The sequence below is a fragment of the Eptatretus burgeri genome, chromosome 15 (assembly GCF_056783735.1).
Source record: "Eptatretus burgeri isolate ZD-2024b chromosome 15, Ebu_testis_v1, whole genome shotgun sequence".
Classification (NCBI taxonomy): domain Eukaryota; kingdom Metazoa; phylum Chordata; class Myxini; order Myxiniformes; family Myxinidae; genus Eptatretus; species Eptatretus burgeri.
Genome location: NC_140975.1, coordinates 66027929 through 66053012, shown reverse-complemented (window position 1 = coordinate 66053012; position 25084 = coordinate 66027929). Strand labels below are relative to the sequence as shown.

General features: G+C 44.8%; 1 protein-coding gene across 3 annotated transcripts in view; it reads right to left on the bottom strand.

Moving 5' to 3' along the window:
- Window positions 1-25084, bottom strand: part of LOC147012375 (von Willebrand factor A domain-containing protein 5A-like) — a 162992-nt gene that overhangs the window by 111416 nt on the left and 26492 nt on the right. For all 3 annotated transcript variants that reach the window (XM_085856469.1, XM_085856470.1, XM_085856467.1), the window contains 5 exons: window positions 24424-24620; window positions 14639-14727; window positions 14235-14376; window positions 11495-11574; window positions 1457-1571 (listed from right to left, as the gene is read on the bottom strand). In XM_085856469.1, coding sequence (XP_085712595.1) covers window positions 1457-1571; window positions 11495-11574; window positions 14235-14376; window positions 14639-14727; window positions 24424-24620 — 623 coding nt within the window. The remainder of the gene's footprint in view (window positions 1-1456; window positions 1572-11494; window positions 11575-14234; window positions 14377-14638; window positions 14728-24423; window positions 24621-25084) is intronic.

The following is a 25084-nucleotide window of genomic DNA, read 5'->3' as shown; positions in this document are numbered from 1 at the left end:
AAGATCCAGGCTTTCAACGACATCTTAGATGTTGCTGTCTTGTCTGTTCCTCTCTGTTGCAAGGGTGTTGAGGTCACAGAGATTCATTTACCTTGGGAGTGATATTCATGTCTCCACATGCTGTAAACCAGAGGTCGAGGGATGTCTGGGTCAGGCCTGAGGAGTCATGGATTCACTGGAACATAGGGTGTGGTGCTGTTGGTACCTTTTCAGGAGGATGAAAGTCTGAGTCTTTTAGTCATTGCTGCTTCCAAGTCTTGCTCTATGGATGTGAGACTCGGACTCTGATCAATGATCTGAGATGGGGCTTAACTCCTTCGGTACCAGGTCTCTTCGGAGAATCCTTGGCTATTGCTGGTCAGACTTTGTGTCCAATGAGTATTTGCTAAGAGAGACTCAGGTGAGATTTGTTTCCTGTCTAGTCTGTGAGCATCATCTGTGGCTGTATGGACATGTGGCTAATTTTCCTGACGCTGATCCTGTTCACCAGATTCTCTCAGCGAGGGAGCCTCATGGGTGGAAGAGGCCAACGGGACAACCACATGCCTTGTAGTTGCAACTGGTTGATTGGCTTCTCAAGGTGATGGGGATGGGCCAGGCATCTGCCTGGGGAGATGGCTCGATGGAGTCCTCTGGAGGACCGGTGGAAAGTAGATGCAGCGATGCGCTGCTACAGTGCATGCTCCAATACCTAACCTGACCTGACATTTACCAGCATCAGTTGATGGACATAAAATATATCAGTGTCCTTCTGGAAGAGAAAGTGAGCTATCGCCGGCACCATGAACAAATTCCAAATTCATACCCTGATTTCCTGAGTTGGAGTGGTGGTCCAACCAGGATTTTAGTCTAATAACTGCTTCAGTCGCGTCAACGCTCTACATCGGGCATGGTACATGATGATGATGATGATGATGATGATGACGATGACCATGATCTCTGGCTACAGAGTTATGTAACTTTTGTGAAGCAGAAAGGCAGCTGCAGCTCTTTATCAAAGCATACCAAATCTTTATGGTTTTCTAAGATAAACTGAGGAAATCATGAAACTCGCTCGTATGGCTAGTATGGCAAGTCAGAAGTAATGGAGCACCATCTATCATGGCCATTGTTTCCGGCCAACTGAAAATGGAATACTGGGTTTCCCAATCCATTGGAAAATAACCTGGACTCACCTGGCAATTTTTTGCGGGTGATCTTCCTCATTTCTGAAGCTGTGTGTACGTGATTCAATGTTTGGAGATGTGACAAATAGAGCATGACCGAGTTCTAAACTTGCTCTTGGTGATTAGTGCCCTAGTGCAGATATGTGCTGTGATAATATGACAAGGTAGCAGAGCAAACAATTACATTTGTCTGTGGCGGCTTAAAAAAAACAAAACAAGAAGTATGATTGGTTGCTTCAGACTGAAACGGGTAATTAAGAATACTTTGATGTGGCGAGTTACGGAATTACCTTGGCTTGGAGCCTGTCAGAGTTGGAGACAAACTCAGCAATACCCCCTCCAGCTTTTGCCATGCCACGAACAAGATCAGTTGAGGCTCCTGCGCCGATTCCAAAAGAAAAACACCTAAAAGTAAACAGTGCGAAAGTGAAGGTGATTGAAACGTCCATAAGAATCAGAAATAACAAGCTCAAATGAGATAAGATCCTCGTCCTCTTAATGATGACGTCGTAAGAACGAATATGACGTCATTGTGATGGATCAGGTTTGCAATAAATTATCTGTGCTAATGCCCGGCTTGATTCCCGCAAACAAAATTCAAACAGCTTGCCAAGTTTCGGAGATAATGGAATAGGCGATTTCCATTAGCGGCGATATTATGACGTCAACTTTTTTTCTATTAAGAATTTCCAAAATCGGAGATGGTTACTGCCTGCGCGTGGGCTTTCTGCATATACATGGCAAGTTTCACGAAGATCCGATGAAAACTCTGGGTTGTGAAACAAAAAATGTCAAAAAATATGAATGACGTCATCAAAATTGATATGACGTCATAGTGATGTATCATATGTGCGGTAATTCATCTCTGCTAATGCCCTGTTCGATTCCCGCAAACAGAATTCAAAATGCTTGCCTAGTTTCGGAGATAAATTTTTAGGCGATTTCCATTAGCAGAGATATTTTGACGTCATAACTTTTTTTTCTAGGAGGAATTTTCAAAAGCGGAGATCGTTACTGTCTGCGCAGGGTATTTTTACATATATACGCCAAGTTTCAGGAAGTTTCCATGAAAACTGTCGGCTGTGAAACAAAAAAGTCCACAAGAAGATGAAGAACAACAACGTGAGTAAGGCCCAAGTCACATTTGGCACGGCGGCCGTAGGGTCTACAAAAATCTACGGCCACTAGCAATTATAGGGCGGCCGCAGTATTTCCACGGTCACACAATGTAGCAGTCACATATGTTTTTATTTTTCGGGTAGTCGCACGGCGTATTTAGAAATTGTGGAGACCGAAAACGTGGGGGTGCCGTACGGTCTTTGATTTGATGTCGCATGGTGACCTTAGGACGTCCCTGCGGCGCCATAGAATTTTCAAGGCAGACGCAAGGTAGCCTCAAGGTGCCCCGCGCAAGGTGACCGCAGGGGGGCCCTAAGGTGAACGTACGGCCAGACGGACGGTGACGAGTGGGTATAAATATACCAGTTCTTTTTTTACTGAAATAAAAATATAACAGTTTGGAATATACCAGTATATATAACTGAATATACTACAACTATAATATTGTTGCAGTATTCGCGCCCGCCGGCGTGCGAACGGCCACGTAACTCGAATCGCGGCACGTCGCCCACCGGACGGACAATCCCGTCGTGACCCTCTCGGACTAACGCCGGGAACCAGTCACGGGTGGACCTTTCGGCCTCACCACGATCGTGCCAATCGGCCCCCGCGTGGGATAGGGTTGCTCGCCAAATTCGACCTACCTAAGTACCCACACGGAGGGTAGACCGGGCGATCGCACCTCGCCGCAGGTCGACTTCGGACACGGGCCACTTTAAGCGACCCGTTCCGTACTATCGGGATAACCGAGTGGTGTTATCGTCGGCCTCGACGGTTCGATTAATTATCGGGCGTTTTAGCCCACGACCAACGCTTTACGTGAAGTAAGATGGAGATTCAATAAAGGAAAAGACGAAGCGAAACGGGAAAACAGTTCAACATAAAGCACATTTATTTCACGATGAACGGAAAGCACACATATACAATTACACCAAAAGCAAATGTAAAAGAAGAAGAAACACAATATTACACAAAAAGCAAATGCAACAATGCAGATCTAACCGACTACCGAGCACACGACAACACATGCAGTTTTACTTCACAGACGGCGCCGACAACACATATACCCAAAGCAAAAGAAAAGGACTACCCTCAAGGATGAGGCGGGCCTGGGGCCGAGACCGCGTTGGGCCTACCCGTCTGGTGATGAGCCGCGAAATGGCGCTGGCGCCCCGACTCCGCGGGCCTCGCTGGGACTGCCTGGTATGGGGTGGGGACGGGGCCCCCTTCTCGCACTATCTCAGCGCGGGGGGAAACAGGAGGGGGTTGTTGATGCTCGGGGGATGGAGGATATCTCCCTGTCTCGGGTCCCGCGACGAGCGTCTCCACCACGACCTCGGTCGCGCCGCCGGCCTCTCCCTCCGCAGCTCCCCGACTCCGACACGAGCACCCCCTCGACCGCCTTCGCCGCCGCCACCTCTCCACAGCTCCGTCCTCTTCACTCTGACTACTACCACTTCTTCCCAGCTCCACCGACCACTCCGACTGACGAACGCGGTCGTTTATATCCCCCGTGGCCTCGCTCCTTCACCTTTGACCCTTTACCTCCGACCCTTCACCTCTAACTGGCTCCCCATTGGACCGAGGAAAAGTGGGCGTGAATGCTTTTTGATCCATGAATTTGCATATAGCGACCACACTCCAACGTACCTGGAGGCGGGGCCAAATCGCCCCACGCTCACCGATAGGACGGAACAGAAGTGGGCGTGAGTCGTTTTTGATCCGTTTTCTCCGGAAAGGCTGTGCCTCTGTACCCGCTGCTCGGTGCGCGCCCTGCACGAGTCCAGTATCGGTGCCCACAAGTGGCATGGGAATAGTGGTGATGCGATGGTTGCGAGGGCGAGTTGTGACGGTAAAGGTTGTGGCTGTTGTTGTAAAGCGGCGTTGCGGTTGGTGGTTGTTGTGTGATGGCTGTTGAGACGTGGTAGTAATGGCGGCTGGTCCAAAATAAAGATAGTAAAGAAAAACGGCTATCTAATAGGGTCGCAGCCCGCATGAATGACATTTATTCCCTCTAAACAATGGGTTTGAGCCTAACTACACATATACTTACAGAGATATCTCACCTAAGGGACCTGAATGGTGGTTTGCGAATTTCGTCAACCACAACAATATATATAGCTGAATATAGAGTACCGTGGTGCCCCCAGAATCCGAACGCCCCATTGTTTGAACAAATTGGAATCCGAACCATTTTTTCGAGAAGATTTTGCCCTAAAAACCGAACACATTTTCAAAAACCAAACACCACATGGCGTTCACGTTTGTTCACGTGCGTCTCCCCCGCCTATTTGACCCGCATCTTCGCGCTTTGTTCATTCAGTTCGTCGGTGGAAGTCCTCGTGAAAGCATCTCTCGTGTGTCGATCGCTACTTTACCTCGTGTTTTCACCTTGATTTGTGCTGTTTTTTTTTTTTTAAACTCATCTTGTGTTTTAATTAATTACAAAAAAGCAATCCAATCACGTGGTGTGACGGACTGTTGGGCAAGGATTAAATTTCACAGAAAAACCGGTTGTAATTTGGAATATCCATGATTACGTCAGCCCGATGCATTTGATGAAAGTGATTGTGGTTCTGGGTGCATCATGTTTGATGAGATGCCCTGGGGGCATCGCTCTCGCAGAGTGCGCGAGCAATCGGAACCCAGGCCGGAGCACGAGCCTGTGTGGACCTTTGGATGTGGTGATTGTACCAGTTTACATACAATACACCGCCACCAAAGGTCATTTACTCATCTTGTTTTACCTCAAACATGGGTAATTTCAGTTGAAAGTGTCTTTTCTTGTGATCCAGGAACGGATTAATTCACTTTCCATTATTTCTTATTGGAAAAATAGTTTTGGAATCCGAACAGCCTCCTGGAACGAATTAAATTGGGATTCTGGGGGCACCACTGTATAGGCAAACATCTATACTCCGATCTCTAGCGGTAGCGCACGGTGGACGCACGGTCGACGCAGACTGCCACGGAGGCCGTACGGGAACCATGCATCGACCCTGCGTTGCCCGCAGGTAGTCACACAGACCACAAGGCCACCGTACGTTGAACACAGGGACGCCTTAGGACTACCCTACGGCGACCATGGAAATAGTGCGGCCGCCGTAATATTTTTGGGGTTGGCAAAAATCATTTTTCATTGATAAGAGCCTACGGCAGCCGCACGAATAACGCAAGCCCACTGTACGCCCTACGTACGGTCGACGTGGAACACATCGACGTCAGCTTGGCTTGTCGAATTGCTACGGCCAACGTAGAAATGAAAAAAGTTATAACTCCACGCTGTAATTCCATGGCGACTCCTACGGCCTGTAAAACATAGCCATATGGCATAGGGCCACCCTGAGGCCACCTCAGAAACTCAGCGGTCGCTGCACGTTTCTGTCAATTCAGTGGGGGGGGGGGGGGGACGGCCGTCGTATCCTAGCCATAGAGCAAATGTGACTTAGGCCTAAGACTTAGAGATCCTCCACGAGGATCTAAAAATGAAGGCTGATATGGAGACCAGGGGAAAATATAAAGGACAATAACAATGACTGCCGTTGTCATGTTTTGGCACAATGTCCTTGTTTGTCTTACACTGCAAGTTATCGCATCTAGCTTGGTCATTTACATCCTAAAAGCCTTTCAACTATTGCATGTGATACGAAATACCTGGGGGGATACCGGGCATAGTGGCGTGCGCCTGTAATCCGGCTACTCGGAGGCTTGGGTTGCAGGATCGCTTGATGACGGGAGCTCTGTGCTGGGCCGCGCTATGAGAGGGTGTAGGGCATCCCGGAATCATGGCAAATCCCAATCCTTATCCCTGTGTCGTAAGAGGCAACCAGGGTTGCGTCAGGAAGGGCATCCGGCGTAAAACCTGTGCCAAATCAGAATGCGGATCATAACGGATGATCCGCTGTGGCGACCCCTAACGGGAGCAGCCGAAAGAAGAAGAAGAAGAGTATGAATTGTAATTAACACTCCACCGCACGTCTGCCTTTCCTTCCCCTCAGCTCATGCTTACTTCCGACCAAACCAACGAAATACCTGGGGGGCAAAGATGAGAAAGTAGGGACTTTGTGCTATAAAAAGGCGGTGTCCCCTAATGTCTTCAGGGGACATCCTATAATCGTGGTCGGGTGGACAACCCTGCCAATTTTTTTGCACGAATCTGAAAAATCAGCTTTAAAGTTGTCTCATCATAATAATTTTGAGGTGTGGAAATTAGGGGCAGGAGAAATAAAAAAACAACTGTACAGAAACAAGACAGACTAACAAGTTACTCAAAATGTTTGTATTGAACTTCTTTTGGTTAACATATGAGGCGCCGCGAGGAGGAGTGATGTACCGGACACATCGGCCATTTTGGAGTTTTTTCCTTTGTATACCTTGTCGAGGCTCGTATGAGAGCTAACACACAACGCACAGCAAGGGGGCATGAGACAAGAGGGGTGGGAGTGGGAGGGACAAAACAGTGGGGAACAGACACAGGAGATCTGTGGAAGGGAGAGGGATGGGACGGGGAACATGGGGAAGAGAAGATGGACATCACAGAGACTTTCAGGAAGGAAAGCAGGGGAATTGAAGGAAGTGGACTTGGGTGGATTATCGGGGGTAGAAAAGATCGAGGATTTGGATGGGGGATGATAAGAGGTGGTGGTGAACAGCTGTTTTGAAAGCCTGGAGGGAAGAATGGGAAAGAATAGAGTGAGGGAGTTTATTCCAAAGGTGGGAAAAAAGAGGAATGAAAGAGTGAAGATGAGCAGTGATTCGTGATTTTGGTAGTTTTACCAGAAGGGGGTTGTTAGCGGACCTTGAGCGCCGTGCGGAAATGTGGTGGGGACAAATCACAGAGAGAGCAGGGGGGCCAAGGCTGGAGAGGAGACGGTAGAAGACAGAAAGACCACCGACCAACCTGCGGTGATTGAGTGAGAGGCCCAAAGACTCAGCTTCCCCTTATAGCACTATTTTAATGCCATTTTGCACTATTTAACCCTATCATCCGAGCCTATCATCATCATATCATTAAACCAGAGTTGGTGTCAAAGCCACCCAATGCTAACCTGTTTATACATTTATCGTTTTTAAAAGACTCATCTTATAATTAATATTTTTGTTAAGCATTGCAGTGAAGTCTGATCCAAATAATTTTAAAGCAATATATATATATTTGTATATTGTAATCAGTAACAAGAGCGCAAGTGAGCACAATATACGCCCGAACAAGAAGGTATATACAGAATTGTGCTACTACATGGAAAACAGCATCATGGTTGCCATGGCAACCACTTTAGATGACGAACGTATGTTGCGACACACCATCTCCACAGTCTGACCCTATGTACCAGATATGAAACGTGAAAGTTAAAAACTTTGGGAGTTAGAGTGCGGACAGGAACGGATGGAAAACAGCATCCTGGTTGCCATGACAACCACTTTAGATGACGAACGTATGTCACGACACACCGTCTCCACCTATGTACCAAATATCAAACGTGAAAGTTGAAAACTTTGGGAGTTAGAGTGCGGACAGGAACGGACGGACAGACAGACAGACAGACAGACAGACAGACAGACAGACAGACAGACAGACAGACAGACAGACAGACAGACAGACAGACAGACAGACAGACAGACAGACAGACAGACAGACAGACAGACAGACAGACAGACAGACAGACAGACAGACAGACAGACAGACAGACAGACAGACAGACAGACAGACAGACAGACAGACAGACAGACAGACAGACAGACAGACAGACAGACAGACAGACAGACAGACAGACAGACAGACAGACAGACAGACAGACAGACAGACAGACAGACAGACAGACAGACAGACAGACAGACAGACAGACAGACAGACAGACAGACAGACAGACAGACAGACAGACGGATGGACGGACGACACACATATATATATATATATATATATATATATATATATATATATATATATATATATATATATATATACACACAATACATATATATATATATACATATACATATATATATACATATACATATATATATATATATATATATATATATATATATATATATATATATATATATATATATGTATATATATATATATATATATATATATATATATATATATTGGGCGTATAAAAAAAAAGTGTGGTAGACCAAAACATTAGAAAGGAAAAAATAACTTGCACCAAAAACGTTAACATTTTCACGCTCACGCTCACGCTTACGCTGACACTGACGCTCACGCCGGGGGTATCGCGATAGCTATCTGTTCTTCGAACAGGCGAGCTAAAAATGTCGCTTACATCACTCCTCCTTGCGGGGCCTCATATATAAAATGCAAATCAGATCAATATATGGGTCACCAGAGGTCAAAAAGTTCCCAAATTTAATGAATGCTTAAAATGAGAGACCTCGTCAAATGTTTCCAATTTTAGCCTTGAAATTGGTATTAAATTTTATTTTTCTGACTGAAATGTTTAGAATACAGATCCGGTGAAGTTCTCAAACCACTCATGTTGAATTGTTTCTTAAAATATTTAATAAGTAAGAAGTCGAAGAAGGTCAGTTTTCAAAAAAGGCAAAGAACTCCCATTTTCTCCAAGTTATTAAGCACTTGTATATCTGCACTGCTCAATTTACCCAAACCATTATATTGCAGAGCAAATGAGTTTTTAATACACAAAACTAGATCAGCGGAATACTTATGAGTAAACCTGTCCAATATTTTTTCAGGGTTGCCCATTTTGACTCAAGACATTTCAGCTTTTCATTCACTCCGCCACCGAAGGTGAAGGAGGTTTTGTTTTCACCCCTTTCTGTTTGTCTGTCTGTTTCTTTGTTACTTGCAAAATCGAAGATTTTTCAAGTATATTGGTGGGTTGATTTTGTTATTCTGTCTGTTTGTCGCCTACAGGTCACAATTTTAAAACGATCTTCACGAAACTTCACCACATGGTGGAGTTTGTCATAAGCAGGACGTCTATTGTTTTTGAGGTCAAAAGGTCAACGTAGGCCAAAGGTCAATAACAGGGTGGTATTTCGAAAATCCTTTCATCCGATTGACTTGAAATTTGAAGAGGATTTATATTTCAGGTCAATGAATTCAACCAGCCAATTATTTTTGAGGTCAATATCGACCAAAAGGTCAACAACTAAGGTGGTATTTCTAAAATCCTCAATTTTCGTCCGATTGACTTGAAATTTGAAGAGAATTTGCATATCAGCTCACTGAATTCAACCATCAATTATTTTTGAGATCAACAAGGACAAAAGGTCAACATCGGCCGAATTTCGAAAATTGTCAATTTTCATCCAATTGACTGAAATTTGAAGAGGAGTTGCACATTTGGGGTCATTGAATTCAACCACCAATTATTTTTGAGGTCATATTTGTTTTATTGATTTTGCAAGTATCGTGCTCTGCACAACGTCTTCTTCTTGTTTGTTTGTTTTACTGTTTGCTTGTTTGTGTGCAGGATATCTCAAAAAGTTGTGGATGGATCCGGATGAAATTTTGTGGACAGGTTGGGTGTGTGACAAAGACGAACTGATGAGGGTAAAGATCCGGATCCTGATCCGAATACTATAATTTTAAAAGTGATTCTTCACTATTGAGAGATAGGGCCAAAAATGATATATACTGTAGCACGATATCTCAAACAGTTGTGGACAGATTTGGACGAATTGATTAGATTTTAGTGACGATCCAAATCCGGATCTGGATATGCTACTTATTTAATTTTTAAAGTGATTCTTCACTATTGAGAGATAGGGCCAAAAACGATATAGTACTGTATTGCATGATATTTCAAAAATGTATTGGACCCGATATGTTCTCGTGCATCAGGCATTATGTGGCGGAGGTATGTGCTCTACTTCTAGTTTTTAGTTAATTTGTAAAAATTTCTGAAAACATGTTTTCACTTTGTCATTATGGGGCATTATGTGTATATCGGTGATAAAAAAAAATAAAAGTTAATCCATTTTAAATTCAAGCTGTAACACAACAAAATGTGACAAGAGAAGAGTGGTTTGAATACTTTCTGAAAGCACTGTATCTGATCTGATCCGAATGGGACTCTGACTGTGCACGTGCTCAATACAGTTAGCGCTAAATGCCGAGCCAATTATAATCCGTCTTATGAATGACGTGATTGACGGGTCACACGCGAAGATCAGAAGACCGAGTGAATCAACAAGTGTGTGTATTTAAATCTAAACAAAGTTAAGTCATAAATAAATCTGGTGCGCAAAAAACGAACAGATCAAGCGTACGAACGGGATGTCTTAGTTAACCTTGGCCTTCGATAATCATTCAAGTGGCAGGATAGAGACTGAGGGGATTCACAGGACGGTAAGAAAGGTTGTTGTCAAACCCAGCCAGCAGAGCCGTGCAGGAACTGTAAATGTACCCTGACCCCATGGCGGAGTAATTGTTCAGAGCGAGAGAGGAAAGTGAAACTCGAGTGGCAGCAACAAAGTGAGCCCAAGCCTTCCCTCAAGAATCCACAACCATTTCTCCTCCTCAGATCTCTCACATCTCTCTCTCTCTCTCTCTCTTGCTATTATTTTGTCTCGTGCTCCCTTCTGCTCTTTGTCATTAGTGGCAACCCAACTGATGGGTGGGAGGTCTTCACCGTACCGGCAATGTCACAGGCCATGAGCAGACTTCTCCTCATGCGTAAAGGCTGGGACTCGAGCATCTAACGTAATTAAAGCACCTTTTTACAGCTTCCTTGCTCTCGTGCATCAATGCTTGGTGCCCATTTTAAAAGAACATGGAGGACGGATAACAGAGCAACGAACAGAAAACATAAGCTCACAGTCATGAATTGTTTAGATACAGACAATGGGATGAAAGAAGAACCATCGATCTATTACATATGCATCACATATACATATATATATATATATATATATATATATATATTGCACAAAAAGTACGTCACGCATATATTAAACAAATACTAAGAAATAACAAACATTATACCAAACAGTTTTACCATGTAGCTTTTGTATTGCATATATAGTATCTCATCCAAGTACCATGAAAGTTCGAAGGAGGCAAAGTGAAGCAGAATGCTTTATTTGGTTAACCAAACATGCCATTAGTAACATCAGAACTGATTAACATGTCTCTGGTGCATTACTGCAGGAGATTAACAGGAAGGAGTGAAAAAAAGAAATTAAGTAAATTCATTCAAGTAAAAGTAAATGGTTACCTGTGAGTGTGTGCATTCCGCTCAACTTCAGCAATAACATCACGGGTATTTCCCACTTCACCATCAGTCAGAATGAACAACTGTAAAAGAAGAAGATGATGTTCAGATTAAGAAGAATGAAGACCTGGGTCATGCTCATGAAGGCAGACAGGTAGAACAATGTATGGAATCAACAGAATGTTGATCAAAGAATGACAACCACCATGGGAAGCGAGGAGAAATGTATTTTCCTCCAACGAAGGGTTAACGCCCGAAATGTCAGATTTTTTTTTTTAACTTCATATGGTGATTAACATATTGTTGCGGACCCGGGGTCGGGGGCGAGAAGACCACGAGGGGGGAAGTGACCTCGGGTTCCCATCAGACTCTCCGGAATCGCAGGCCGTCGCACACGAATAACTTTGTGCCACGGCGGATTGCTAATCGACCGTGAACACCAATAACTTGACCAGGTGACTTAGGGTCCTCTGTCTGAAACCGGTTACCTAAAAGTCATGTTGTTTAATTCCCGGGGGACACGCCCTCAGTACGCCTTGTTCAAACCGGATCACATCAGATGCAGCCGAGTGTAACTGCCAAGGACGTCCCGGCTAGAAAAACAGATCATTGGAGGATAACGTCCCGGCTCGGCTATAATATCAACCATGCTGGACCAATGAAGGAAAAGACGAAAACGAGCTGGGAACATTTCTATAATCAGGCGAGGAAAGGTATGTGGCATAGTAAATTGGGTATATTATTACGTACAGAAGGGATAGTAAGGAATGTGAGGTGCGACAAAAAAGGCGAGCAATTTGCAAAAGCAGACGCAGAGCAGACATATCCCGTTAGAATTTCTACAATCTAAACTTATGCTACGACAGGCGCCAAAACACACACACACACACACACACACACACACACACACACACACACACACACACACACACACACACACACACACACACACACACACACACACACACACACACACACACACACACACACACCCGAGGAAGATTAGATAGCCAGAAAGAAAGAGAGCAGAAGAGGACAAGCGGTCTCGCAATACCTGGCGTGGTCGGCCGACCAATGCAACCCAGTACATTTCGGGAGAAATACTGGTGTCTAAGGTGTGGGAGCGGGAGGTGTAGTGTTGTGCAATGTGTGTGTGTGGGGGGGGGCAGTGCTGTACCAGAGGAAAATGGGATTGCAAGTCAGTAATGATGCTCTTTTGTACGTTCAAAGGGGATAGAGGAGTGGAGAGAGAGCAAGAGCGAGAGCGAGAGCGAGAGCGAGAGAGAAGATGTGTGCGGTGAAAGATCCCTGACCTCGTCATGCATACGTCTACTAGTGTAGTGTATACCTCTGTGGGACACTCTGCTTGCGCATTCCCACCTCGAGAGTCGGCGCCTTATCTCCGGCTTCATCACTTTGCCGGGGCTCGTGGCAACGTGCACTCCACACTGGTCCTCCGGAATAAGCAATTCTCAGTCACACACCAACTGCGAGTGAAGAGCCAGCGAATGGCAGAGGCAACGAGGGGCAACCAACACAGAGCCGAGATGAGCAGAGAAGAAGGTGGCGAAGAAGAGACGAGCAGCTCCATGCTTCTCTTTTTATAAGCCCCGGGCGAAGGTTGGGGTGATGACCCGAAGGTGACGCACTGTGACCTGAATCCCGCTTCTCCATTGGGCAACAGTGGCCCGAGCCACACCCTGCCAGGCTCCTGGGGCTGGAAGCGGTCTCCGTCACACATCTGGAACGACACGTTCCAGAGCTCCTGACTCAACATAGTGTATAAGCCAGCATCCTGGCCTCGAACATGCTCCGAATGCAGTCTGAATGCCGACTAACAATGCACACCTGCGACCCATGTCTCCCCCCCCCACAAGCCAAAATGTACACCCGGCCCCTGTACCAAACTCCCGGATCGCCCTTCCCGCGACCTCTCCTCGCCGCCCGTTTTGCCATGTTCTGGCAACTGGATGGGGTAGTATCAATCCCGCGCGCTCACCCGGGACATTCCCGGCGAGAATGCGGTTGGTGCTATTAACGTCCGTTGTTCAACTCCGCATCACACGGTCCGATTACAGCCCGAGTCGTGCAGCACGCCTCTGTTTAATGGCAAATTGTAGCGATGCAGAGGTACGAGGGGGTGCGGGAATATTTTTCCCGTGTGCGGGAGGTATTGGTGGTCGAAGTGGTGAAGTTTTGGTGAGCGAGGGGGTGAGCAAGGTGAGATGCCCTTGGAAATTGGCGCGCAGATTTGAATGAAATAATGGTGCGCCATGTGCGTGCTGTACAGTATGGTTGTGCTTCTGTGGATTCCCAGCCACGGGAGGCTGCTTGTTATTGTGTGCTAACTATAAATATCGTGGTATGTTTGCTTGCTTGCTTGCTTGATTTGTACCATGGCTAAAAGGAAAGGGTTGGAATAGAAATCAGAATAGAAGACAGAGATATAGTTAATAGACCTAGCAATTAGACCCACGCAACGCACTTCGTCCCGTTAACCCACCAGACATGAGGGGAAGGTCTTACTGCACGGAGACTGATGAAATAACTGCCTGGGGATCACTATGTTGGGTGCCATTGCCTTTGAGGCATGCGGTTTTGTAGAACAGCAAAAATATGTACCTTAAACAAAGTTATGTTGATTCCATCCTATGTTCAGATTACATCCACTCACACACATGTGCAGCTCGCTCTTTCCACAGATACCCAACATGCATATTGGCATTTCCTCCAATGATATCACCTGGCGTGGAAACCCTGGGTATTCGGGTTGACGGTAAACATGCTGCAGTGGACCCAGGATCTCAGTGCCTCCTAAATCACACATTACTTTCACATGGGCTAAGGCTTCATCCAGACTCTGCTGGCAGTAATCCTTACTTTCTCTAGTAAGAGGAGATATAAAAAGGGCAAAAGTTAATGTGGTTCGTGTGTGTCTGAGAAGAGTGAGGAATGTTTAATGATGTGGTGAGTGATCAAATCAAGGCTCAGGTATGAAACACGCATAGGAAGTAAGAATTATGGAAAGCAAATATTCATTAACAAAATTTCAGCATAAATCTTCACACAATGGATAGTGGAGGGGAGAGTGGAAGGGGGGTGAGGTGGGGGGGGGAGTGGAATCTGTGTAAGCAAATGCAAACTTACGGGAAGCAAGGTCTGAATGAGGATCCAAAGCTGATAATGTTAAACTTGCAGCCAAGAGGCAAACTCTTCAATAACAACACCAGGGTTTCCTGAAAATGCAAGAAAGCAAAGTTTAACTCAAGTGGTGAAACCAATCAACAGAGATTGCTGTGATGGGTCATTATTGATACATTTTACATCAAATAAATGTGGGAAACGTTAACATTACAGAATGTATTATTGGAGGGACTCTGATATTCCAGGGGTATTGTCAAGCCTGGTTAGCATCACAATTTGAAAAAAAAGTTCAGCTCTCCTATAAAGTGTTCTGACGAGTAATAATTTTATTAGTCAAAATTTCAAGGTGAAAGACAGGAAACCCATATTATGAGAGAGACACAGAGAGACACAGACAGAGACACAGAGAGAGACACAGAGAGAGACACAGAGAGAGACACAGAGAGAGAGACAGAGACAGAGACAGAGACAGAGACAGAGACAGAGACAGAGACAGAGACAGAGACAGAGACAGAGACAGAGACAGAGACAGAGACAGAGACAGAGACAGAGACAGAGACAGAGACAGAGACAGAGACAGAGACAGAGACAGAGACAGAGACAGAGACAGAGACAGAGACAGAGACAGAGACAGAGACAGAGACAGAGACAGAGAGAGAGACAGAGACAGAGACAGAGACAGAGACAGAGAGAGAGAGAGAGAGAGAGAGAGAGAGAGAGAGAGAGAGAGAGAGAGAGAGAGAGAGGAGAGAGGAGAGAGGAGAGAGGAGAGAGGAGAGAGAGAGAGAGAGAGAGTGTCGTTGGTTGTTATCTCCATTTGAACGTTTGCGGAGATGGAATGAAGTCCTCCCATGACTCAAAGTATCCACCTTAACTTTATTAAGAGATCACAGATCTTGGACCAAGCTGGTCAGCTTTGTTGTTTTCAGAGTTTTGTTCTGATGGCTCTTTTCAGGATCGTCACCAAACTCCGGACTGCCTTCAACTGCAGTTCGTTTGTGATTATATTCCCGGGGATGGTTTTCAATATCTCAGTGATGTACTTTGTTATTCATGTTGCTGCTATTATCACTGGTGGTGCAATTTTGATGCTCTTCAGCTTCCAAGATCCCCTGATCTCATTTTTGAAGTCCTGGTATTTAGTCGTTTTCTAAATAATTCAAGCCAAAATCGCTGGGTACTGATATCTCAATTAAGGCCCTGTCACACCTTTACGATTTAGCCAGCGTATGCCGACGTATAAAAAAAATTGTCTAAAAATCGCTGGCACACGTCGAATACGTATGGGTAAGTTTTGTATACGTTAAGAGCACACTGGCATACGTCATAGTACACCGAGCTGTTAGACAAATTTTCCATGCATGAAATTTTTCGACGTATGCCAGCGTATGACTCACACGTTCCGCATAATGCTGGCCATAAGTTGTAGGCACGTTAGGCGATCGTTGACACACGTTACTTGTAAGTTACTTGTCAGTCGAAACACGTCGAGGTAATGTTTAGCATACCCGAAACTTATTTCTAACCTATGAGCAACGTGTTGTAGGCACGTTACGTGATCGTTGACACACGTTACTTGTAAGTTACTCATAAGTTGAAATACGTCAAGGTAATGGTTAGTGTCAGTGTTCCAGACTCCATGGTTTTGATCTTATTTTTTTTCTTCGGCATGACGGTGATGTTAACACTTCGATTTCTAGTGCGGTTATAATATGATATAATTAATAGGCTGCCACTCAACGATTTAAATCATAACCGCACTAGAAATCAAAGTGTCAACATCACTGTCACAGCGAAGAAAAAAAAAAAAAAACAGGGAGTCTGGAACACTGAAGCCAACCATTACCTTGACGTGTTTCGACTTATGAGTAACTTACAAGTACCGTGTGTCGACGTGTGTCAACGATCGCGTAACGTGCCTACAACTTATGGCCAGGGTATGCGGAACGTTTGTCATACGCCGTGTATGTCGAGAAATTTTCAACATGCTGAAAATTTGTCCACGTACTCGGCATACTACGACGTATGCCAGCGTGCTCTTAACGTATACAAAACTTACCCATGACGTATTTGATGTGTGCCAGCTTGGTTCGGCAAATTTTTCATACGTCGGCATATGCTGGCTAAAACGTAAAGATGTGACAGCGGCTTCACACTTCGATGTCTAGTGCGGTTATGATTTGAATCGTCGAGCCGCAGCCTATGAATAGCCTACGCCACGTGATCGTCGGCGATACGCTGTCGCACGCTATGCATAAGTTAGACTATCGTTGGGCATAGGTTGTGAACGCCGACAACATGCTCAGCATTCGTTGGTATAAGTTATCTATATGTGATTGAAACGTTCTGTGTACTTTACTAATACGTTATGCAAACGTCCAACACGTTATTATATGCCCAAAACTTAAAAAAAACATCAATAGTTCAGCGTACGCCAGCGTTTTACATACATTTTGATACCTTGCCATACGCTGGCTAAAGGCCCGGTCACACCTTGACGTTTTAGCCAGCGATGGCAACGTGTTAAAATTTATGTAAAACGCTGGCTTACGTTGAACTTTTGATGTTTTTTTTTAAAGATTCGGACGTATTCATAGCGACTTGGTCTTATGTGTAACGCATTGGTAACTACACAGAACGTTTCGTTGTGTTATAGATAACTTATACCAACGAATGCTGAACCTTTTGTCGGCCTACACAACCGATGCCCAACGATAGTCTAACTCAGGCATAGCGCGTTGCACACATCGCCGACGATGTCGTGACGTAGCCTATTAAAAGGCTGACGCACAACCATTCGAATCATAACTGCCGTAGAAATGGAAGGGTCAAAATCGCGGTCACACCTTGGCGATCTTGCCAGCGTATGCCGACGTAACAAAAAGTGTGTCTAAAACGTTGGGGCACGTCGAATACGGTATGGGTAAGTTTGGTATACGTGAGTACAACGCTAAATACGCTATCATAAGTCGTAGTAAGTAGAGTACGTCGTAAAATTTTGAACATGTTCAAAATTTTACGACGTACTCGGCGTATGACACACGTTCCGCATGCGATGGGGATAAGTTGTGCACACGATATGTGGACGCTTACACACGTCCACAAAGGCTACTTATAAGCTACTCATAAGTCGAAACACGTCGCGGTAATGTCTTTTTTACGCGAAACTTATTTCTAACTTATGTTTGACGTGCTTTGAACCAATTCTTTACGTAGTCCCAACACACATCGACGTATGTAGACGTATTCCAATGACGTCTTCCGGTCGACAAAAAAAAAAAAAAATGAATGTGTTTCTAGGTTACAACTGCCATATAAAGACGTGTTCCCAGCGGTTTTGGGAATTGGTATATAAAAATGGTGTTCATAAAAGGGGAACCCAACAGTGTTTTCGAGTCCTTTTTGAGTTGATGTCCATGTCAGCAGTAACAGTATCAGTATCAGTATCAGTGTTAGTATGAGTATTAGTAGTAGTTTGTTCATGTTGGCAGTAGTAGGTGGGTGTGAGGGGGAGGGTGTGGGTTATGATGGATCGTCCTTGCGTCCGCATGTCCACGGGTAGGTTCATAGGCTGCCACTCAACGATTTAAATGGCTGCATCTCCACTATTGAAAGTAGACGCTTGCGCTCAACAATTGGATTTTTTTTACACTCAACGACTTTGAAATGGTACCACTCAGCTAGTTTCATTGTTTACAATGAACGATTTAAATTTCTGTCACTCGCCTTTGTTTTTTTTTTTTTTTTTTTTTTTTTGACGCTGGGGTTTGGAAATTTGAAGCGTTTCTTCTGAACGTGTTAAAACGCTCAAACTCGACTATTTTAAATAGACGCTGCCGATAGACAATTGGAATCATAGCCAAGCTAGACATCGAAGTGTGAACATCCTCGTCATGCCGAAGAAAAGTTTGAAGAATGCTGCAAATAAGTGTCCTGGCCGTGGCCGTGGACGCTGACGCAAGGACGATCCATTATTCTGACGTCTTTCAGCCTGAGTAACTTAAAAGTAACGTCTGTCGACGTGTGGCAACGATCGCATAACGTGCCAACAACACATTAATCATAGGTTAGAAATAAGTTTCGGGTACGCGAAACATTACCTCGGCGTGTCTCAACTTATGATTAACTTACAAGTAGCATGTGTTGACGTCTGTCAACGATCGCAGACCGTGCCTACAACTTGTGGCCAGCGTAGCGGAACGTGTGAGTCATACGCCGGCATACGTCGTGAAATTTCAAGCATGAAAAAATTTGAGGACAACCGAAAAGTACAACGTTTAAAGCCAACGTACAACGACTTATGGCAACGTACTACGACGTATGCCAGCGTGCTCTTAATGTTATCAAAACTTACCCATAACGTATTCAACGTTTGTCAGCGTTTTAGAAAAAAAATTCAAAAATCGGCATACGTTGGCTTAAACGTCAAGGTGTGACCGGGCCTTAAAACGTCAAGGTGTGACCGGGCCTTAAAACGTCAAGGTGTGACAGCCGCTTTTGCAATGTTGTCTTTTCCATTTTTGTTTCTGAGAACTATTTCTGGTAGCAAAGCTTTGTTTTCCATGTTCACGCTCGATGGGATCATGAAACCATACGTGAGCATGACATCCTTATTTTCAATGATTGCCCTTGGTTTGTGTTTCCATGAGTTTTCTGGAACTGGGATGTTTAATTTTTTGTAGATATGCCAATGAATCACTTTGCATACTTTGTTGTGCCGTTGTGTGTAAAGTTGTTCTGATAATAGTTTTTGCATCCCTAAAGCAGATGACTTGTACTTTCTATTTCTGTCTTGCAGAACCTACACTTGTTCGTCTGATTCAGTCCCACCATCTTTTTAAATCAATTGGTGTAGTGTCCCTGATCTTGGGCATTTATAATTATTTGTTCTCAGTCCAGAGATGAGCTGACCTCTTCTTCGCCATTCCAATGAGCTTTTTTTGTGGAGTTCTATGAGTGTTTTGATGTGGAATGTGATACACCAAAATGTTCAGCATGATCTCCTGATTCGGCCAATTAGCCACAAAGAACCCAGAAGAATTTCCATGTTTTCTATAGTAATAAATGTAAATGAGTGTATGTGTGTCTCCCCCATAACTCCAAAACCATGAAACCTATCAGCCTGAAACTTTGCAGGCATACGAAGAAACCTCCAAGGGAGTGCATGCATGAATATTGGTTGTTTGGGTTAATTAAAACACTTCTTGTGAAGATAATTAATGGCCTTATAAAATTATATTCTTTATCAGGCGATCCTCAGCCACCTTGCTCTCTGGGGTCTTAAGCCATATCTTGGGTTACCACCTCACTGGGGTCTGAAGCCGCCATGTTTTTTTGGCCTGCTCAACCATACCCTGATTTGGAACAGGCCACAAGGATTTCTTAACAAAGATTTTTTTTAACCACTTTCCTCACTCATATTATCGAATGCTTGTTTATCATAGCTACAAATCGCTGGGTACATTGCAATGCTTATAAGTGCCCGGAGACGCCAGCGTTTGTGGCTTTATTTCATTTCTGCATATGGCATAACCCCGAGAACCTCTTAAACTAAGCCGAATTACAAAATTTAAGCTCCAGAATTGAACTTAACAGCAGTTACAACTTCTAAAAAAAGTGTTCATTTGTCCAATTCGGCCATATTTGATATTTTGGCCATCTCCGGGAGGGTGTGTGTGTTTAATGACAGTTTGAAGATTGCTATCTCTCTTGCCAATCGAGCCGTTACTTAACCATTTTGTTGAAGTGGTTAAGCCACTTGGTGAGCGCTCTATAATATTCGGGCTGTCACTGAATACTGTACATCGATCGCATTGAGCAATGTTCAGGGGGCACTCGCCTGCATTGGCCCCGTGTTGTTCTGCGGTGTATCGGGAGATGGCTGGCTCACTGAAAATGTGCAATTTCCCCTTTTTATACGATATTCTTTCATTATACTTATACGACCCCTCACTTCGGCATAAATAAATACGAATTAAAAAAAATGAAAGGCGTCGGTAAAAATCATGGCAGGATAGCCAAGAGGCATGCACACTAGCTCTTAGCTGTATAGCCTAGGTTTGAATCCCGACCCAGCTATAAACTGTCATCCCGGTGTTTCACAGGAAGGGTGATTCATCAATGTGTGCCGTGAAACTAGATGTCACATCTGCCGGAATCCTCCCCCTCTCCTCCAATATCTCTCCAATCTCCATCTCCCACCCCTTTTCCTCTCTCCAACTCCCCCCCCTTTCTCTCTCTGTCTTTGAACATATCTGGACGGTGGTTATGCCCGGATTGTGGTCATCTCCACACGTATCCATATGGTGGTCATCTCCACACATATCCAAACGGTGGTCGTCTCTGTACATATCCGGACGATGGTTATCTCCACACGTATCCAGCCAGTGGTCATCTCCACAAGTAACCAGACGGTGGTAATCTCCACAAGTATCCGGACAGTGGTCATCTCTGCAAGTATCCGGACAGTGGTCATCTCCGCAGGTATCCAGACAGTGGTCATCTCTGCAGGTATTCGGACGGTGGTCATCTCCACACGCATTCAGATGGTGGTTATCTTCACAGGTATTCAAATGGTGGTTATCTCCACATGTATTCACATGTTGGTTATCTCCGGATGGTAGTTATCTCCAGACGGTAGTTATGTCCATATGTGTCTGGACAGTGGTTAAGTCCAGACGGTAGTTATCTTCATTCGTTTCTGGACAGTGGTTATCTTCCAAACAGTGGTTATGTCAGGACGGACCCTCCCCTCACACTGCCTTACCTTGCCCTCCCCTCACGCTGCCTTACCTTGCCCTCCCTTCACTCGGTCTTACCTTTACCTCCCCTCACGCGGTCTTACCTTGCCCTCCCCTCAAGCTTCTTTACTTTGCCCTTCCCTCTCCTCCCAACCCTCTACTACCCCTCTCTTTCCTGTCCCCTCATCCCCCCCCCCCTCTTCTTATACCTGTCGCCCAGACGGTGCTTATGTTCGGAAGGATCCTCCCCTCACACTGCTTAACCTTGACCTCCCCTGCCCTCCCCTCACGCTGCCTTCCCTTGACTATCCGGACAATGTTTATGCAGAGACGGTGGTTATCTCCACACATATCTGGACAGGGGTTATCTCCAGAAGTGTCTGGATGGTGATTATGTCTGGAAGGATCCTCCCCTCACACTGTCTTCCCTTGCCCTCCCCTCACACTGCCTTCCATTGCCCTCCCCTCACACTGCCTCACCTTGCCCTCCACTCACACTGTCGTCCATTGCCCTCCCCTCACTCGGTCTTACCTTACCCTCCCCTCACACTGCCTCACCTTGCCCTCCCCTCACACTGCCTCACCTTGCCCTCCCCTCACACTGCCTCACCTTGCCCTCCCCTCACACTGCCTTCCATTGCCCTCCCCTCACTCAGCCTTACCTTGCCCTCCCCTCACTCGGCCTCCCCTTGCCCTCTCCTCACCCTGCCATCCCCTCCACCTTCCTCACTCCCCCACCCCTCCTTCCTCACTCCCCCACCCATCCTCCTTCTTCGCTCCCCCACCCCTCCTCAGTTTCCTAAACTTCTCTCACCCTACCCTCCCTCCTCTCTCCCTCCCCTCCGTCTTACTCCCCCCACCAATATTCCCGTCAGCGAAGCAACGGGTTGTATTTGCCAGTTACGAAATACAGAACAAAAATAATGATAACATTGTTACAAAACATATTAATTAGTGCTAATATTAACAACAACAATAATAGTAGTATCATTTGGCAATAATAATAACGGACGTATAATCCCCGCTCTGGCCCAGGCACATCTGAGCTTGGTGAAAAGGCAAGCTAATGCTCAAGCAGTAAAGCAGGTAGGTATACTACAAGGCCATGAAGACCAAGACAATTTGGTCCAGCGGATCAACGGGGCCACTGGTGGTTTAAAACGGTGAGTTGAGGTGATGCCGGTATGGATTTATATAAACCAAGATGGCGCCCGCCAGTCACATCCCCGCAAAGCCCGTCCCAAATCCTCTTTGAGTCTTTGAGGTGACATTTCTAAAATCCTCAATTTTTATCCAATGGACTTGAAATTTGAAGAGGATTTATATTTCAGGTCACTGAATTCAACCAGCCAATTATTTTTGATGTCAACATCGACCAAAAGGTCAACATAGGCCGAATTTCTGAAATTGTCAATTTTCATCCGATTCACTTGAAATTTGAAGAGGAGTTGCATATTTGGTCATTTAATTCCACTACCAATTATGTTTGAGGTCAAATTTGTTTTATGGATTTTGCAAGTTTCGTGCTCTGCACGACGTCTTCTTCTTGTTTGTTTTTGAACAAAATATCTGAAAAAGTTGTAGGCGGATTTGGACGAATTTTTTTGGAGAGCTTGGGTATGTGACAAGGATGAAAAGATTGGATTTTGGTGTAGGTCCGAATCCGGATCTGGATCTGAGAATTTTTTCAGTGATTCTTCACCATTGGGAGACAGGGCCAAAAACGACATATTCCAGGACATCTCAAAAAGTTGTGGACAGAGTCAAACAAAACTTGGTGGGCGTATTGGGTATGCAACAATGAAGAATTGATTCGACTTTGGTAAAGATCCGAACCCGGATCTGGACCTGAGGATTTTAAAAGTAATTCTTCACCATTGAGTGACAGGGCTAAAATGATATGCAGCATGATATTTCAAAAAGTTATGGATGGATTCGGACGAAACTTGGTGGGCGAGTTAGTTCGGTGATAAGAATAAGCCGAGGAAATTTTAGTTCAGGTCCAAATCCAGATCTAGCCTATCAATAGGATACAAAACATAAACTAGTCAGCCTGACGGAGGTATGCTCTCTACCGAATACCGTTCTAGTGTTAATATTTTATCACCAGAACGCTACGATTTGCCATTGAGAAATTGAAGATCAGCATCTCAGTTCTCCAACCTGGGCATGACTGTGATGTCACCACGAACAGTGAGCTTCACTGTGACCATTATTTGGTATATGCAGCATTTTTTTTAAAGGCACAATAGCAGGCTAATTTTTTTTTCAGACAGCTGTGCTCTTTCTGCTGCTCCAAACCTTTCATCAGGATATATGGTGTTTTGTGGTGTGGTGCAAGGAATAGATATGATAGTCCTCTAAAGCTCGCAGTAGGTTTGGTAGAATTCCAACTCCAGGTTCAACACAATGGACTCACTGTTCACGTAATGGTGAAAAAAATCCACCTCCAACCTATGAGAAGCCCTGAGCAGGTCAAGTTTGAGTCCAAGTACAATCCATCCATCCATCCATTGGGACCATACTCTGTCCAGAGCGTTGGTGCTGGCTAAGCAGTCTCCTTGACTATTGGGCACAATCATGGACAGGTCGCCACACTGACACAGGATACTAGCAAGCTGGCACTCATTTTGCCAACTTCAGAAGGATGACAGGCAGAGTCAACCCCACCTGGTATTAATTCAACGGTAGAGAGTGGAACTTGAACTCAGGATCCTAGAATCCCAAGCCCACCCCCAAACCATGAAGCCAACACTAGGTCCTCCCCTGAGATACACACACACACACACACACACACACACACACACACACACACACACACACACACACACACACACACACACACACACACACACACACACACACACACACACACACACTAAAAGCTATCAAATGGCGACATAACAAAGATTATTATGGATCATCAAATAACTTGTGTATCATGTTTTTGGAGGACAGTCTGAAACTTAAAGGGAAAGCAAGGCCAAATTTATGAATGTACAAGAACAGCTTAGTGCAATATTTCAACAAAGCAAGAAACAATCAAACCTTGGCACTTTCAATTCTTGTTTGCTGTTCATCACCATCACAATACGATTGCATGCTTCCAGAACAATCAACCACAAAAATGAACTCTCCGGTCTCTCCATCATTGTGCGAATTATCTTTGCTTTCTTCTATGCTCTTCTTGAGATTCTCCCCTGGCACAAAACTCAGCATAACGAGTGGTTCTGACATGAAAGGTTCTGTAAATAAGGCACAAAGAAATGTTGGAAGATAGATGTCAAAGATAAGCTAAAAGTCAATGCCAATCATATATCTCACCTATGATGGCAGCTGTGACCAAGATATCTAATCTATGGGCCACAGCTGTTTACATCTGTTAATACAAATAGATACCTCCTTGTCATTTTGGAGCAAAGTTGAGCTCTGAATAACACCATTGAGTGGCCTCTCAGTTGCATCAGTGGTAGCTTTAGACAGCTCTGGCAGAACAGCCAAGAGACCGTGATCAATGGTCCAATGGAAAGCAGAGCTCTGGCTCAATCAAAAAAAAGGCAGAAAGTTTACAGATGTCAAAATAATACATTATGCAGAGGCAGGGGTGGAAAGGTGAAAAGAACGCCATAAGAAGCATAAGAAGGAAGAGGAATGGGATGAAAACAGGAAATCGATAGGAAAGACTGGAATCAAAATTATGGTTATTAGG